We start from the raw sequence: 15589 nt of genomic DNA, 5'->3' as shown, positions 1-15589 counted from the left end.
TCTCTATTTAATCCGTAGGGTAGACTTTACCATGTCCTAAGGCCTCTAAAGATATAATCTCTACTCCGTAGTGGGGTGCCTTAGTGGTTCTCCCATAATCACAGTGTAATAGGGTGCCCTTCTAGTGATTCTCCCATGACCACTATTGTGACATGGTGCCCTCAACGGTTCTCCCTCGACTACTTCTGCAATAAGGTGCCTTTAGCAGTTTTCCCTCGCTTACAACAACAGGGTGCCCTACTAGTGGTTCTCCCTTGACCACTATTGTGATAGGGTTCCCTCAACGGTTCTCCCTCAACTACTTCAGCAATAAGGTGCCCTTAGCAATTCTCCCTCACTTACAATAGTAGGGTGCCCTTACACAGTTCTCCCTTGACTATCGCTATAATGGGGTGACCTTCACAATCCTCCCTTAATTGCAGCCTAGGTCTCTTTTGCAATAGGGTGCCCTAGTAGTTCTCCCTTAATCATAGAGTATCAGGGTGCCCTTCTAGCGATTCTCCCTAACATACTATTGTAACAGGGTGCCCTAGCGATTCTCCCTTAATTGCAGCCTTGGGAAGGTGCTAACAATCGGGCGCCTTATCGGTTCTCCTTGGATTATAGTGTAGTAAGATTCCTCAGAATAATTTTCCTTACAGCTACTACAATAGGGTGCCTTCACAATTCTCCCCTAATTGCTACTGTTTCTACTTATTTAAACATAAATATTAAATTTCTATTAATAATTATAAAAATAATTACATATAAGTATTGTTTAACATTTACATCTCTTGATTAGGATATGACCTCGAAGTGCCAATGATTTCCTATTCCCATATTCTACTTAGATATTGTTGAAATTCGCTTGATCACACTTTGCACTCTTGTTTGAAGTTTCTTCCTTGTCTATTTCAAGTGTTGCTTCTATTTTATGAAGTTGACTTTTCTTGTCACAATTATGTCACATCTAAAACATATGCCTTTCTTCAGTGTGTCCTCCTTTTTCTTTTGGGCTTCCTTGCTTGGGCATTGATGTCCTCTGCTCCATTTCCCTTTGCAAAAATAACATTCTTTCTCCCTAGGGTCCTTTCTTGAGTCTTCATTTCTATACTTTTTGTTGAAAAATTCTTAGATCTTTCTTTTGAAGGGTTTGATTCTACCATTTTTTCTTTTCTGATGGCTTTTTCCAAGTTTTGAGATTTATGTGGTTTAACAAAGTGCCTGGTGGAGTCTTATAATCCTTCTATAAACATATAAGTGAGTCTCTTTTGGGAAAGGTCTGGGACCATTACTGATAACTCTTGGAATTTGTGAGCATATTCTTCCATTGTTCCCATTTGTTTGAGTTGAGTTAGTTCTTGGAAATACCATTCGATGTCCTTATTATCAAATTTGTTCATGAGCTTCTGGGTGAATTCTTCATAGGATTTTACATCTTTATGTCCCAATGAGATACGCCCATGGTGTCACCAATCATATGCTGCTCCGTTTAGATGCACTATAGCAAATTGCAAGGCATCTTCTTCGGTCATGGGATTTAGAAAAAAACATGTGTTTAATTTTTCTAACCATTGGTGTGGTGTAATATTTTCCAACCCATTAAAATGGGGAATCTTTATTTTGTTGATTTTATGTTTGAGTTCTTCATTTACAGCCCTTCTAGATGTCTCCCTTCGTTTATCATCACATAATTCTCTGAAAGATGCTACTTCTCTAATGTTAGGTTCTAGAGTTGCATATGCCCTTGCAATATCTTCAGTCCTAGTCATTGGTTGTTCGATTCCCTCTTCTTCTCTTGGTAGCTCTACTCTGCATAAGAATGATGGTTGTGGTATTTTGGTTGTATAAAACATGTTATTATTTTCTGAGTGAGTGGAGCTAGTCTCTCTTGTGTGGTTGGGTTGACCTCTCAAATTGTTCATAGAATTTCCGATATCTTGCAATGCTTGGAGAAGTGCTTGATTTTATTTTCCATTTGATTCAATATAGTTTGGTTGGTTTGGTTGTTTTGCTCCATATAGGATCTCACCTTATTTGCTAAGTCGTTCAATGTGGTTTTATTTGTCTTCTCGTAAGTTTCCATAAGCCTTCACTCATAGGATTGCTAGATTATTCTCTGATACCACTGTAATGTCCCTTCTAGATATTATAAGATCTTTGGGACAAATACTTGAATTCTTTTACCTTATTTCTTTGGCAACTGAATATTAAGAGTGAATAGTCAATATTACTATTAGAACGAAATTATGATAATTTGAAAATGTAATCTTAAAGAAGTAGAAGAGTTGTATTTGATGACCAATCCTTTCTATTTCAGATATTTCCATAGTTACACCGCCCTGGGAGACGGGGGGACGGGGGGACAAGTTTCCGAGACGGGGGGACAGAGGGGCCTTGATTTGGGGACAGCAGGGGGACGGCGGCGGGGGATGGGGGGGTGGCGGAAGGAGTAGGGGTGTATATACTATACATATGGTATAGCATATACCATATCAACTGGAATATCATGATTCATGATCAAATGACAAACAAACAATGAACATTAAACATTGAACATCAACAAATAATAAATATTAGTCTAAACTCTATATATCAGCCTTCAAATCAATAGTATGAGTATCTAGATTCTACTATCTAATAGTAATCAATGATCATATGAGTCATGACATAAAGATGATTACAATAAGTATCATGTGCCATGAATCATGATATCAAAATAAGTATATAATGCAAACAAAAACTACAAGTCTCCTAGAGTCCAAATCAAAATGTCAAATCAATGGAGACTCCTTGGCGTCCCCCCACAATGAAGGAGACTTCTTGGCGTCCCCCCTCAATGAAGGAGACTCCTTGGCGTCCCCCCGCACCCCCACACTCGGAGACCTCTAGCCGTTTCGGAGACGTCTCCCCCGTCTCGGAGACCTCTAGCCGTCTCGGAGACGTCTCGCCGTCTCTGGCGGCGGTGGCGCTCTAAGTGGCGCCGCCCGAAACGCCGAGACGCCGTCCCCCCGTCCCGGGGACGTCCCCGTCTCCGAAACGGCCCAATTTTGGGGGGGGGGGACGCGTCCCCGTGTTACACTGGATATTTCTGAAATATGCAATTCACAATCTTTATGGTCATTGATAGTACAAAGTGATATCTTGCAACTGAAGGAAAAGTTATAAAAGATCTTTAAGATTTACGTAATAGCAAGAATTATTGTGACTATTAGATATATCAATACCATGTAAGTGGTCTGATAATGTTGGGCCGAACTGGGAACCTTAGCATTATACAAATGGTTAAATAGTGTCAATCTGATATTAATTTATGCAGGTTCGTGCCATCTTGATATGTGGTGCATCTTCAGCCACATTATATCTGGAACTTGCGTTGGACTTCCTATCCAGAATATGCAAAAATAAGATATGTGTTTAGGGGCTCTTTGTGGAAAATTACTCAAAAGATCACTGATGTATGTGTTTACTGATTAGGGATGAGTCGATCCCACTGTCCATTGTCTAGTGAAATGCCAAGACTAAATATAAAGGCTCGATGATTTAACTTCAACGTCGCGAGGTGTTTGCTGCTGTTTGAATATGGTCCAATTTGTTGAGTATGTATTATACTCCTGGCAATTGCTGTGTAGTGCATGCGTTCTTATAGGTTGATCTCAGCTGAGGGATCCTGAAAGAAATAAAGGGTAATGCATTAAAAAATGTTCTTTGGTGCCCAATGGAGTGCGCTCTATTTCAATTTATATCTGCAGGGAGAATACAATGCGTTGCCTTTTTTGTTGCTCGGATGTCTTCTATCTGGTGATTCTCCTGTGTGTGCTGAAGCAGTGTGTATTGATTTGTTTGAAACTGTATACTATGCGTTCTAGTCTCCATAAATTGTATTGTTCAATATATTGAACTCAGAACCAATATGTTTTTAATTTCGATAGTAATATGACCATTGTATCCTCCCTAGTTCACGTTCCTTTATACCATGTTTGATGAATGGATGCAACGCTTAGAACATTAAGGAAACATATCTACAAACAATTCTTGGTCACATTATTCCTTTACAACTGGAGTGATGGTTCACATAGAAAGAAGTGATTAGTGATAAGTAATCAATTATTATTAGAGACCATTCATCTAACTCCTTATATCGGCTGGGTACCATGCATTAGCCAATAGTGATTATCGGGTAATAATAATATATTGTCTTCGTGTTTGGGTAAAGACTGTATAGCTGGTGTGTAGAAACTGAACGGTCATATCATCCATTGTAGGTGGTCAATCTTAGTCACTAGGTGTTATTGGCTATGTCTTAAGACGCTATTCTGCATATAATAATTGATATGATATTTCTATTTCATATTTTTGACATATAAGACATAACTATATCTTATATTGTGTAATTATAAATATTCTATTTATTATAATATAACATGTTATTAGATATAAATTTATTAGTATTTCTTTATCTTATTTTATTTTATTTTCTTCTTCTTATTATTTTAATACTATGATCTATTTATCAAATTTTTCGTTGGTATAGGGGATATTACATAGACAGTTAAGTCATGTATATCATGAATAGTTTTATGACATTAAGTTGTGACATTAATAATACAACTTGGCCATTGAGATGGAAAATTGAACATAACTCTGATACACCAATTCTTCAACTTCAAATAGTTTATGACGATGGTGATATTGTTCTATTAAGGATCACTGAATAATTGGCTCGAGATTATACATTAAGCCACTCATTTCTCACTTCTTTCTTATTAATTTCTTTGAGACACTAAACATTGTTAACTCATTGATTGTCTAGTAGCTCATAACTTTATATAGTTAAAGTTTCAAGACTTGCCGTAGAGAAAATCCCACAGCCTGCTTCCTCTTCTTGCTCCTGATTGATCATAATCTTGTCAACAGTACACCAATGATGGGGTGGTTCAGACAATGGTAAGAGGGGAAGTGATATCTTTTGCTTTCAGGGATACACATCACTTCCCCACCCACCAATAACAGCAGATGAAAAATGAAGTCAGTCCAAAACTGCCTGAAACATCTTATTGGCTAACTAAATATGCTGCATCATAAATGTCAGCAGTTTCTTGATAAAACTGAAGCTATTGGGCACCGTCGTTCGGGGAAGAAGGCCAAGATATGCCTTGCCACGGTTATTGTCAGAAGACAGCTGCTCACTCCAATCCAGATGAATGATGGCTTGGCTCAAATCTTGCACAAGACAATTGCACTTGGAATCTTTATTACCAGAGGCAAGTAATGGCCTATAACATTCCAGGTTTCCATCAACCCGAAGCTGAATGAGTGCTCTTTGCCAATCATTGTTTTAAAATTGCTGACTCTGTCTTTCTTGAAATCTACTGAGAGGTTCTTATGGCTCTTTTCTAAACATCTTAGTTTTGCTTGTAAGTCTGCTATTGTTACCCTTTTGGGCCTTTGCCCTATTAAAGTAATGGCTATTTTTAAATGAGTTTTGGTTTTCAATATATTATTTTTGTTGAATGCATAAGTTTTTGTTTATAAAAAAATGTTTTTTTTATAGTTACTAATATTGTCACAGAATAAACATTACAATGAGTGGTATTTGTTTAACTTCATTGAAATGATCTTAGATGTGTGGAATATTACTAACGTACATTACTCTTTCATATTTCTTTAAATTACTCACATGCCCAATTAAATCAAATGATTAATTTCTTGGTATATTTAGAGGAGAATTTAATATTTTGTTTTATAGGTAGGCCTTGCATTGAAGATGCTACAAGGAGGTGGAAGTAATAAGAGCCAAGTTGTCCTTCATCTTGCAGTGGATGTAGTAAATGGCACTGTAAGTTAATTGTTCTTCAACAAAAGAAAGATGGCAGCAGTAATGATTTGTTTGGCTTTTAACTTGGTGGAAAATCTTAATTTAAAGCTTATTATCTTCTAGGAAAATTCTCAGGTTTCTCTTATGCACTTGATTTGTCAGGTTTAAAGAGTTTTTAAGCTGTGATGAAACTGCATATCATTACTTATTTAAGTATTCATTTAGGCTTCAATCCCCAACACATTACTTACACACACACACACACACACACACACACATATATATATATATAGGTTAACACAAACATTTAAATGTAAGTCACTATATATATATTTATATTCACTGAGTTGCATATGTTCAGATGTTAACATTTATATTTATTACATCTTCTAATCTGCCAAAGTTTAGCGCTAATCTCTGTTGTAGATTGATATTGACAATATCAAGATTCTAGAGGAAAAAAAATAGTTACAATGCTTCATAAAAGATCTGATATTATAGGTGATTTAGCCTTGTTATCCAACATTACAGAAAAGATTTGTTGGCGGTTGTAATTGTGAATTTTGTCTTGTCATAATTGCATTTGAGTTGTCTTATACTATGGTAAAATAATGAATGTGTTATTAGATTAAGATCATAAATGATCTATATATGCAAGAATGCTTCTAAAATGAATAAAGAGACAAAAATGTTGAAAGTTTAGCTTCAGTCGAATAATATTGAGCACCTGAATATGTTATGCTCCGTCTTATATATATGTGTGTGTGTGTACATATGATAATATGCATACGTATATATGTACTGATATGTATACATATAATTTAGACATGATTCAGATCAGGCATATTACTGCTGTTATCGATTCACATCGGGTGCTATCATTCTTGATATTACGACTGCATTGGATTACATTCAGATTTATCTATCATCTCTGATCAGGGATTGGGTCTTATTTGTATTGCTTTTGATAAGCATTGAGATCATTATCGAACATGTTATCGGGTTTGATTAAATCGTTGTATGTTTATGTTTAACAAACATTAGTTTATGACCATGTAGGGTCATGACCCGACGTTACCTTTGGTTGTTAGCCGACGGTCCGGCGGTGTTTCTGTATCCTGTAGCTGACGGTTCGGCGGTATTTTGTATTCTGTAGCCGACGGTCCGGCGGTGTTTCTGTATTCTGTAGCCGACGGTCCGGCGGTGTTTCTGTATTCTGCAGTCGACGTCGTTGGTAAAAAAAAAAAAAAAAAAAGAAGGGCCCTGCGGACAGAAAGGCCCGCGGACTGAAAAGTCCTGCGGGCAACTGCCTGTCCGTGGGTAGTGGAAGTCCCGCAGACAACTGCCTGTCCGCGGGCAGAGAAAGACGGCGGAAGGTCCCCACGGACAGTTTGTCCGCGGGTGGTTATAAGGCCCGCGGGCACAAATTTTTTTTCGCAGCCTCCGCCAAAGATAGCCCGCGGGCTTAAAATCATTTCCGCCAGAATTTATAACAGTCTTAGACGGTAAGGGAAAAGATCGCGGGCATAAAATTTGTCTTTCTCCGCCGGTAACAAGGGAAGGTCCGCGGGCAGTCTTCGCCGGTAAAAAGAAAGGCCGTGGGTAAAAAACATTCCCGCCAGACTCCATTCCCTCCTCTAGCCAGACTTCCGCGGGAAATAGAGACATAAAGAAGAGTGCTTGTTCTGCCAGAAGGAGAAGAATTTCTGTGTGCAGAGGGATTTGTGGTGGATTGTAGAGGAAGCAGTTTAAAAAAAAAAAACGACGACAGATTCAAGTTGTTCGGAATGAGCAGCAGATGATGCCAAAGGGAAGGGGAAGCATCAGTGGTTGTCAGAAAGAGTGCAGAATCGACAGAAAATGACAGAAATGGTGGGTTCCGTGCATATCTGTGTGAGTTGCGAAGTGCTAACGTGGGACCCCGCGGGGGCGCTGCCCCTCGACCCCGTCGGGGGCGTTGCCCCCTGGACCCCCAATCGTTGTGGATATCAGTCGTGGGAGTCTGACCAGTTGAGAAGAGTTCAAGTTGCTGCAGGCATGGATTGTTTGTGTACCAGAGGCAGTGGGAGCAGGTGTTGGCTGTGAGGCTGTCTTGGTGGATGCGTAGAGAGCTCGGGAGGAGCTGATCATCTAGTTGGAGGTAGTGCAGCGACACTTGGCTCAGGGTACCGAGGAATTGAAAACAGAGAAAGCAGCACAGGTGGCTATCAAGGTCAGCTTGAGGAGACAGTATTGTGTTAGCAAAGGCTACAGATGTAACGGGATGAATGTGGAAGTGATGTGACAGAAGCAGATTTCTTTTGTTGTAGTCACTCTGTTAATGTATTTTGTTTGTTAATTTGTCTCAGATATTTTGTCAGTCGTCAGGAGACGACTTTTCTTTTTGGGGGGGATGGTGTTAGCCGACGGTCCGGCGGTGTTTTTGTATTCTGTAGTCGACGTCGTTGGTAAATAGTTTGTAGCGGATAGAATATTTGTGGCCGATGGACTCCTTCGGGAAGGTTCGGTGGTAGTATTTATATTCTGTCTGGGATCATTGTAAAGCATCAATCATCTGCTATTGCGAATATTATGAAGCATATTGTATGTCTGGCGTATGTGAATATAATTTTGCTGTTCATGTTCATTGTCTGTATATGTTGATTTCTTTACCTGTACGGTAAACATTGGTCACGTAGAGTCATGCCCCTATGGGGTCATAACTCTTTACACTTATATATATACAGTTGTTCTCATTGGTGGACAAGGCAATATGAAAGACATAACATACTTGCAGTCCCATGGTCAATAATGAAACATTGCAGATTACAAAATACATTCCTGTCAGCATTCAACATTCCAGTCACAGCATATTAGAAGCATTTTGAAGGTATCTACCTATTGCATTCAAGTTACTCAAGTAAGTAAAAAGTCTGATATAAATCTGTTACTATTTCTATCAGAGATCCTATAAAAATAACATTGTATTAGAGCCAGATTGATAACAAATTTTATTCAGAACTTATATAAAATTTAAATTTTATTCAGAACTTATATAAAATTTAAATTTTATTTAGACTTTACCATTTTTTTAATTTTTTAAAAAATTGGTTAACAATGAAAGGTTAGAGGATAGATTGGAGGGGGCTTCAAACTTTTCTTCATGGAAAATATGTGTCATGATAATCCTACGAGGAATTGAATTAGAAGAATATGTAGAAACAAATAAAACTATTCTAGAAAATGATTCAAACAAAATAACGTGGAAAATGCACAATAATAAAGCCATGAAAATAATATAGACTCTATTAAGGATCATATTCTCCCGTCTATTTCTAGTCTTTCCACAACATTTGAAATGTTCTCCACTAGCAAGAACACTTTTGAAATCAATAATACTAGCAGGTTGTTGACATTAAAACAAGATTTATTATACGTAAAAATGAACACTGGGGAAAGTATTACTTTCTATTTTCTAAGAATCTCTGAACTAAAAGATTAGCTTGCCACAATTGGAAGTCAAGTTGATGATAAAGAACTTACCATGATTGCCCTAAGGGGACTTCCTCTATCTTGGGAAACTTTTTTTCGAGGACTAAGCTCTTGAAATGAGCTTCCAAAATTTGAATTACTCAAGAATGAATGCACTCAAGAGGAATCAAGATTAGTCTCAAGGGGGATAAGCCTAAATCAAGAGGGAGGTATTCATGCACTTCAAGCAAGTTTCAATAGGAAAGGAAAATTCAATCAAAATAGGAGAGAGTCCAACAAACCTAATAAGAAAAGAGATTGGTCAAAAGTGAGATGTTTTAAATGTGACAAAATTGGTCACTCTCATAATGTTTGCTTTGAATGTAAAAGAATTCAAGCTGCTCTAGCAGAAATAAAAGAAGAAAAGGAGGAAGTAGAAGAAAATCATGCATTTTATCTAGCACTCTCCAGTGAGCTAAACTCAAACAAAAGCACTTGGATCATAGACAATGGAGCATCTTGACACATAACAGGTTTTAGAGACAAAATCAAAAACTTTTCAAAATGCCACTTAGAAGAGGTAACCATCGGGGATAACTCCACGCATCCAATTAAAGGTATTGGGTCTTGCTCTATTCAACTAAGTTCTGACATTACTCTTCAACTCAACAATGTTTTATATGTACCTAGAATTAAAAGAAATCTAGTCTCTATATCTGGCCTTTCTGATCAAGGATACAAAATTGCTTTTCAAGAAGAGATAGTTTTGTCTTGGCCTAAAAATATTAACATCAAGCAAGCTATCACTATTGGTGTTAGAGATGGGAGTTTATATAAACTTTGTAATCAACAAAATTTTGCACTAAGTCATGAAATCTCAGAGTCTATAGAAATATGGCATGGGAGACTAGGTCACCTACATTTCCAAGCATTGTCAACTATAGGGAAAATTGTCGAAGGGTTACCTAATCTAAAATCAGATCACTTAGGTGGCTGCAAAGGCCATGCTCTAGATAAAAATGTCAAGAAAACCTTTCTCAAAAGTGTTCATAAATCTAAAGCAATACTCGAAATCATTCACTTTGACCTATGTGGTCCCATGTTTGTACCCTCTCCAAATGGGTGCCTCTATTATGTAATCTTTATGGATGATTTTTCTAGAAGAACTTGGATCTATTTCCTAAAACAAAAGGAATCTAGTGAAGTACTCTCAAAATTCAAAGAATTCAAAGCTCTAGTAGAAAATCAGTCAGGAAAGAAAACCAAAACTTTAAGATTAGATAATGGAGGAGAGTACATCTCTAAATTTTTTAAAGATTTCTGCATTACTGTTGGGAGTAAGAGGGAGTTTTTTGTACCTTATAATCCTCAACAGAATGGAGTTGTTGAATGCAAGAATAGATTAATTGTTGAATCAGCTAAAGCTATGATGCATGATCAAAACCTTCATACTTCGTTCTGGGCTGAAGCATCTAACATTGCTGTTTACATTCAAAATTGATTTCCGCAATTAGTCTTAGACAATACCACTATAGAAGAAGTATTTATAGGCATCAAACTAGATCGAAGTCACCTAAGGATATTTGGGTGTCCAATCTATGTACACATTCCTAAAGAAAAGAGAACAAAGCTAGAGCCATCCAGAAAGAAAGGAATTGTCATCAGGTATAGTGAAAAATCCAAAGGCTATAGGGTCTATATCCTAGGTCAGAGAACAATTGAAATCAGTAGGGATGTTAAATTTGAAGAAGAAATTAACTTCAACTTTTCTAAAAATAATGATGAGATATTTACAAAACCTACCATTGAGACAAATGAAGATCATCTGATAGAGAATGAGAGGGAGAACGACACTTCATCTCCTATACCTACTTCGGATAATGTTGAAACTAACAACAATAAAAAGGGACCACTTTGGGCTAGAAAATTCATAGAAGAAAATCACGTGGAACCTGATGAAGTATTAAAAGAAAGCAAGAAAACAAGAAATCAGTCTTATTACGTTGCATTAGTAACAAAACTTATCAAATTAAAACCTTCTAACACTAAAGAAGCCTTATCAAGTCAACCTTGGAAGGAAGCTATGCTTGAAGAATACAATTCAATATTAAAAAATGATGTATGGGACATTGTACTTAGACTTAAAAAAGAAATTAGTAGTTTCTTCCAAATGGCTATACAAAATCAAGCATGCACCTAATGGCAGCATTGAGAAATACAAAGCTAGATTTGTAGCACGAGGTTTCTCATAGAAGGAAGGTATTGATTATGAGGAAACTTTTGCTCCAGTTGCTAGGTATACATCAGTTAAAACCATCTTGGCCATTGCAACATCTAAAGGATGGAAAGTTCATCAAATGGGTGTTAAGGCAACTTTTCTAAATGGTGAAATTGAAGAAGTGTACATTGAACAACCTGAAGGGTTTATTGCTCATAACAAGAATACTCGTGTATGCAAGTTAAAGAAAGCTCTATATGGGCTCAAACAAGCTCCAAGAGCATGGTATGAAAGAATAGACAATTATCTTACAAAGCTAGGGTATTTGAAAAAATGAAGTTGATCCTAATCTATATTTCAAAGTAGATGGAAATGATATGGTTATTCTAGTGTTATATGTTGATGACTTATTAATTACAGGTGAAGAACATTTTATAAGAAAATGCAAACAAGAATTAATAGTTGAATTTGACATGAAGGACTTAGGTCTTCTTCACTACTTCCTAGGACTGGAAGTTTGGCAAAAGGGAAACTATATCTTTCTAAACCAAGGCAAATATACTGTTGATATTCTAACTAAGTTTGGAATGATGGATTGCAAACTAGCTTCTATTCCTATGGAACTTAATCTACATAAAGTGAAGGATGACATGGACAAATCTGAACCTGCTGGTCCTACTCTCTATAGACAAATCATTGGCTCATTGATGTATTAAGTGAATACTCGTCTTGACATATGCTATACTACTTACACCTTGAGTCAATTCATGATTACACCAAAGAAGATTAGTTGATGGCAGCTAAACATATTCTAAGATATCTAAGAGGAACTATTGGCATGGTAATCAGAGATGATCAAGTTGAGATAAATCTTCATGGTTTAGATTCAGATTGGGCAGGCAGTTCTACTAAGCGTAAGAGTACTTTAGGATGTTGCTTCAGTTTTAGGTCTAGGATGATTTCTTGGTTCAACAAGAAATAGTCCTTAGTTGCACTAAGCTCTATAGAAGCAGAATACATAGCCACCTCCTTTGGAGCCAGAGAAGCCATATGGCTATGAAAGCTTTTATTTGATCTATTCAGAGAAACTTTGAAGCCTACCATCATTCATTGCGATAACCAGAGTTGTATTAAACTATCAGCTAATCCAGTGTTTCACAATCGTCAAAGCATATTGATATCACTGCATCAGAGATATGGTAGATCGAGATATCATTAAACTTGAGTACATCAATACTGATGAATAGACAACTGATATTTTTACCAAAGCTCTTGCTAAAGTGAAGTTGGTATACTTCAGAGAAAAACTTGGTATGATTAAATTGTAATTTTGAACATTGTATTTAATTTCAATTCATATGTTTTAATGCTTCTATGATTGTTGCTTCAGATTTGTAATAAAAGGTGATGATCTTTCATGGACATATATATTCAGAAGGTAATCTTTGTAAGGTGACGATCTTAGAAATGATAGGTCTGTTATTATTACTATTGGTTCAGATATTCTGGAAGTCATGAATAACAAATTCATTATGATTACTCTAGATATTGTTTCAAACAATTAGAGATCATAATTTATCTTATGATAGTGTTCATAGCATTGTGATTTATGTTATTTGATGTGTCTCTATTTCTTCAATTGGTAGTGTCAAATAATGTACTATGTGTAGATATTCTAATATCTGGATTCTTTATTACTTCTCCCTTTGCTAAAGAGGGAGTATTGAAAGTTTAGCTTCAGTCTAATAATATTGAGCATCTGAATATGTTATGCTCTGTCTTATATATATATATATATATATATATATATATATATATATATATATATATATATATATATATATATATATATATATATATATATATATATATATATATATACTTATACATATGATAATATGCATACGTATATATGTGCAGATATGTATACATATAATTTAGACAGATATGATTCAGATCAAGCATATTACTGCTGTTACCGATTCACATCGAGTTCTATCATTCTTAATATTACTATTACATTGGATTACTTTTAGATTTATCTATCATCTCTGATCAGGGATAAGGTCTTATTTGTATTGCCTTCGATAAGCATTGAGATCATTATCGAACATGTTATCGGGCATGATTAAATCATTGTGTGTTTATGGTTAACAAACTTTAGTTTATGACCACATAGGGTCATGACCCTACGTGGCCTTTGGTCATATAGAGTCATGACCCTATGGGGTCATAACTCTTCACACATATATATAGTTGTTCTGATCAGTGGACAAGGCAATATGAAAGACATAACATACTTGCAGTCCCAGGATTAATAAAAAAACATTGTAGATTACAAAATACATTCCTGTTAGCATTCAACATTCCAGTCACAACATATCAGAAGCATTCTGAAGGTATCTACTTATTGCATTCAAGTTAAGTAAAAAATGTGATATAAATCTGTTACTATTTCTACCAAAGATCCTATAAAAATAACAAAAAATAGAAACATTATGAAGAGAGAAACGATCAGTTTCCATATTTGAATAGAGAGATAATATGGAAACATAGAAGAGGAGTGATCGTTAGAAATGGAAGTAAATCTACGAAAGAGAGAGAAACAGAAATAGGGAAATTTAACTCTAATACCCTCCCTTAGTGGTCAATCTAACTTAAAAAATAAAATCAGCAACAGAATCATCAAAAGGTGTAAAAGGTCGACTCGGATTGATCAATGAGCTTTGCATGTTCTACAATATTGGCCTATGGCTGGGACCTCCCTACTTCCACAATTTAGAATCAATGCGAGTCCTACGATCTTAGATTACATGATCAAATTTGTTGCAATACTTGCACCAATTATGCTTCTTCTTGGAGCTATCCTGGATTGAGATGATGAATGAGATGTGCCTTTGTCGTTGTGAAAGGATTGGGCTGCAATTGCTTGTTCGGAGGAGTATGAAGGAGTACTACTACCAAACTGTTGATTCCAATGATCACGTTGCAGAAGTTTGGTCCATAAATTTGGAAATTTGAGGTCAACAATAGTTGTAGTAATATTGAGCATCTCAATAAAGTGCTCATAGGATTGTGGTAGACTTTTCAGAGTAATGAATACCATATCTTATTCCTCCATTGTATGACCAATGGCCTCAAGCTGATCATATTGTCCTTCAGAAGATGTTCTTGTAAGGACATGTGCTCATCCAAAATAATAGAGAATAGCTGATTCTTTAGAAAGAAAGCTCCTCCTTTGTCTGATGTCTTGTGGAGATCCTTTAGTGTAGTCTAGATCTTCGCAGTTGTCTTGCTAGATGACACTTGAGGTAGCTGATTATCAGTAACTGAAAGCTTAAATAGCTTCACAGTTATGCTCATCAAACTTCTCTTGAGTAACATCGACTGTGGTAGGATGAGTCTTGATACGTAGAACAATCGCTTCGAGGCGACAGTACTCAAAGATTGTCATCATTCATTGTTTTTAGGTGTTATAGTTCTTTTCGTTGAATCACTGAGTGCTTTCTAATAGAAGATTAGTAGAGATGCCATGACACGTTTTTTGATTCAAAAAAAAAAAGAACATCTGAAAAGGCACAAACTTTGATGTAGATTGATGGATAGGCAAAAAAAAATTAAAATACACCTAAAAGAGAGCTCGAAAAACACAAAAAGAATATGCTGTTAGATTTTGAATCCATTGACTTGAAAATCAAGGCATGGAAAATGATGCACCCGAAAAAACTGTGACTGACCCAGTTGAGCTTATGAAAAACCCACAAGGAATGTGCAAACAAAATAAAATTTCGACTTGAAGTGTGAAAACCCTAGTAAAAAAGAAAACAGAAACCTAGGCCACGTTTAATCTGTAGAAAAAACTTTGATTTTGAAAAACAACCCTGCTGCTGCTTGTAGGACACAAAAAGCCAAAAGAAGGATGACCATAAATGGTTGCAAAAAAGACTACCAGAAGTCTTGCGTGCGGGGGTTGAGCTGCAAAAAAGACCATCATTTGCAGTCAAGAAAACCCTTTTGCAACAAAAATTACACCCTAGATGTCTAGGTAGCAAGAAGATGGGAAGAAACGCTATGCAAACTATGCGTCTGCAGGAAGAGATGACCAAAACTGCATTTGCAAAAAA

At 36.3% G+C, this 15589-nt stretch overlaps 1 protein-coding gene across 4 annotated transcripts in view; it reads left to right on the top strand.

The window, feature by feature from the left end:
* LOC149531442 (uncharacterized) overlaps nucleotides 1-15589 on the top strand; it is a 323857-nt gene that overhangs the window by 104873 nt on the left and 203395 nt on the right. For all 4 annotated transcript variants that reach the window (XM_089808939.1, XM_089808937.1, XM_089808938.1 and 1 more), the window contains exon 15: nucleotides 5729-5818. In XM_089808939.1, the coding sequence (XP_089665065.1) occupies nucleotides 5729-5818 (90 nt within the window). The remainder of the gene's footprint in view (nucleotides 1-5728; nucleotides 5819-15589) is intronic.

The sequence above is a fragment of the Cupressus sempervirens genome, chromosome 11, assembly GCF_028749045.1.
Source record: "Cupressus sempervirens isolate cs-2001-9-10 chromosome 11, ASM2874904v1, whole genome shotgun sequence".
NCBI lineage: Eukaryota > Viridiplantae > Streptophyta > Pinopsida > Cupressales > Cupressaceae > Cupressus > Cupressus sempervirens.
This window is presented reverse-complemented; position numbering and strand designations above follow the sequence as displayed.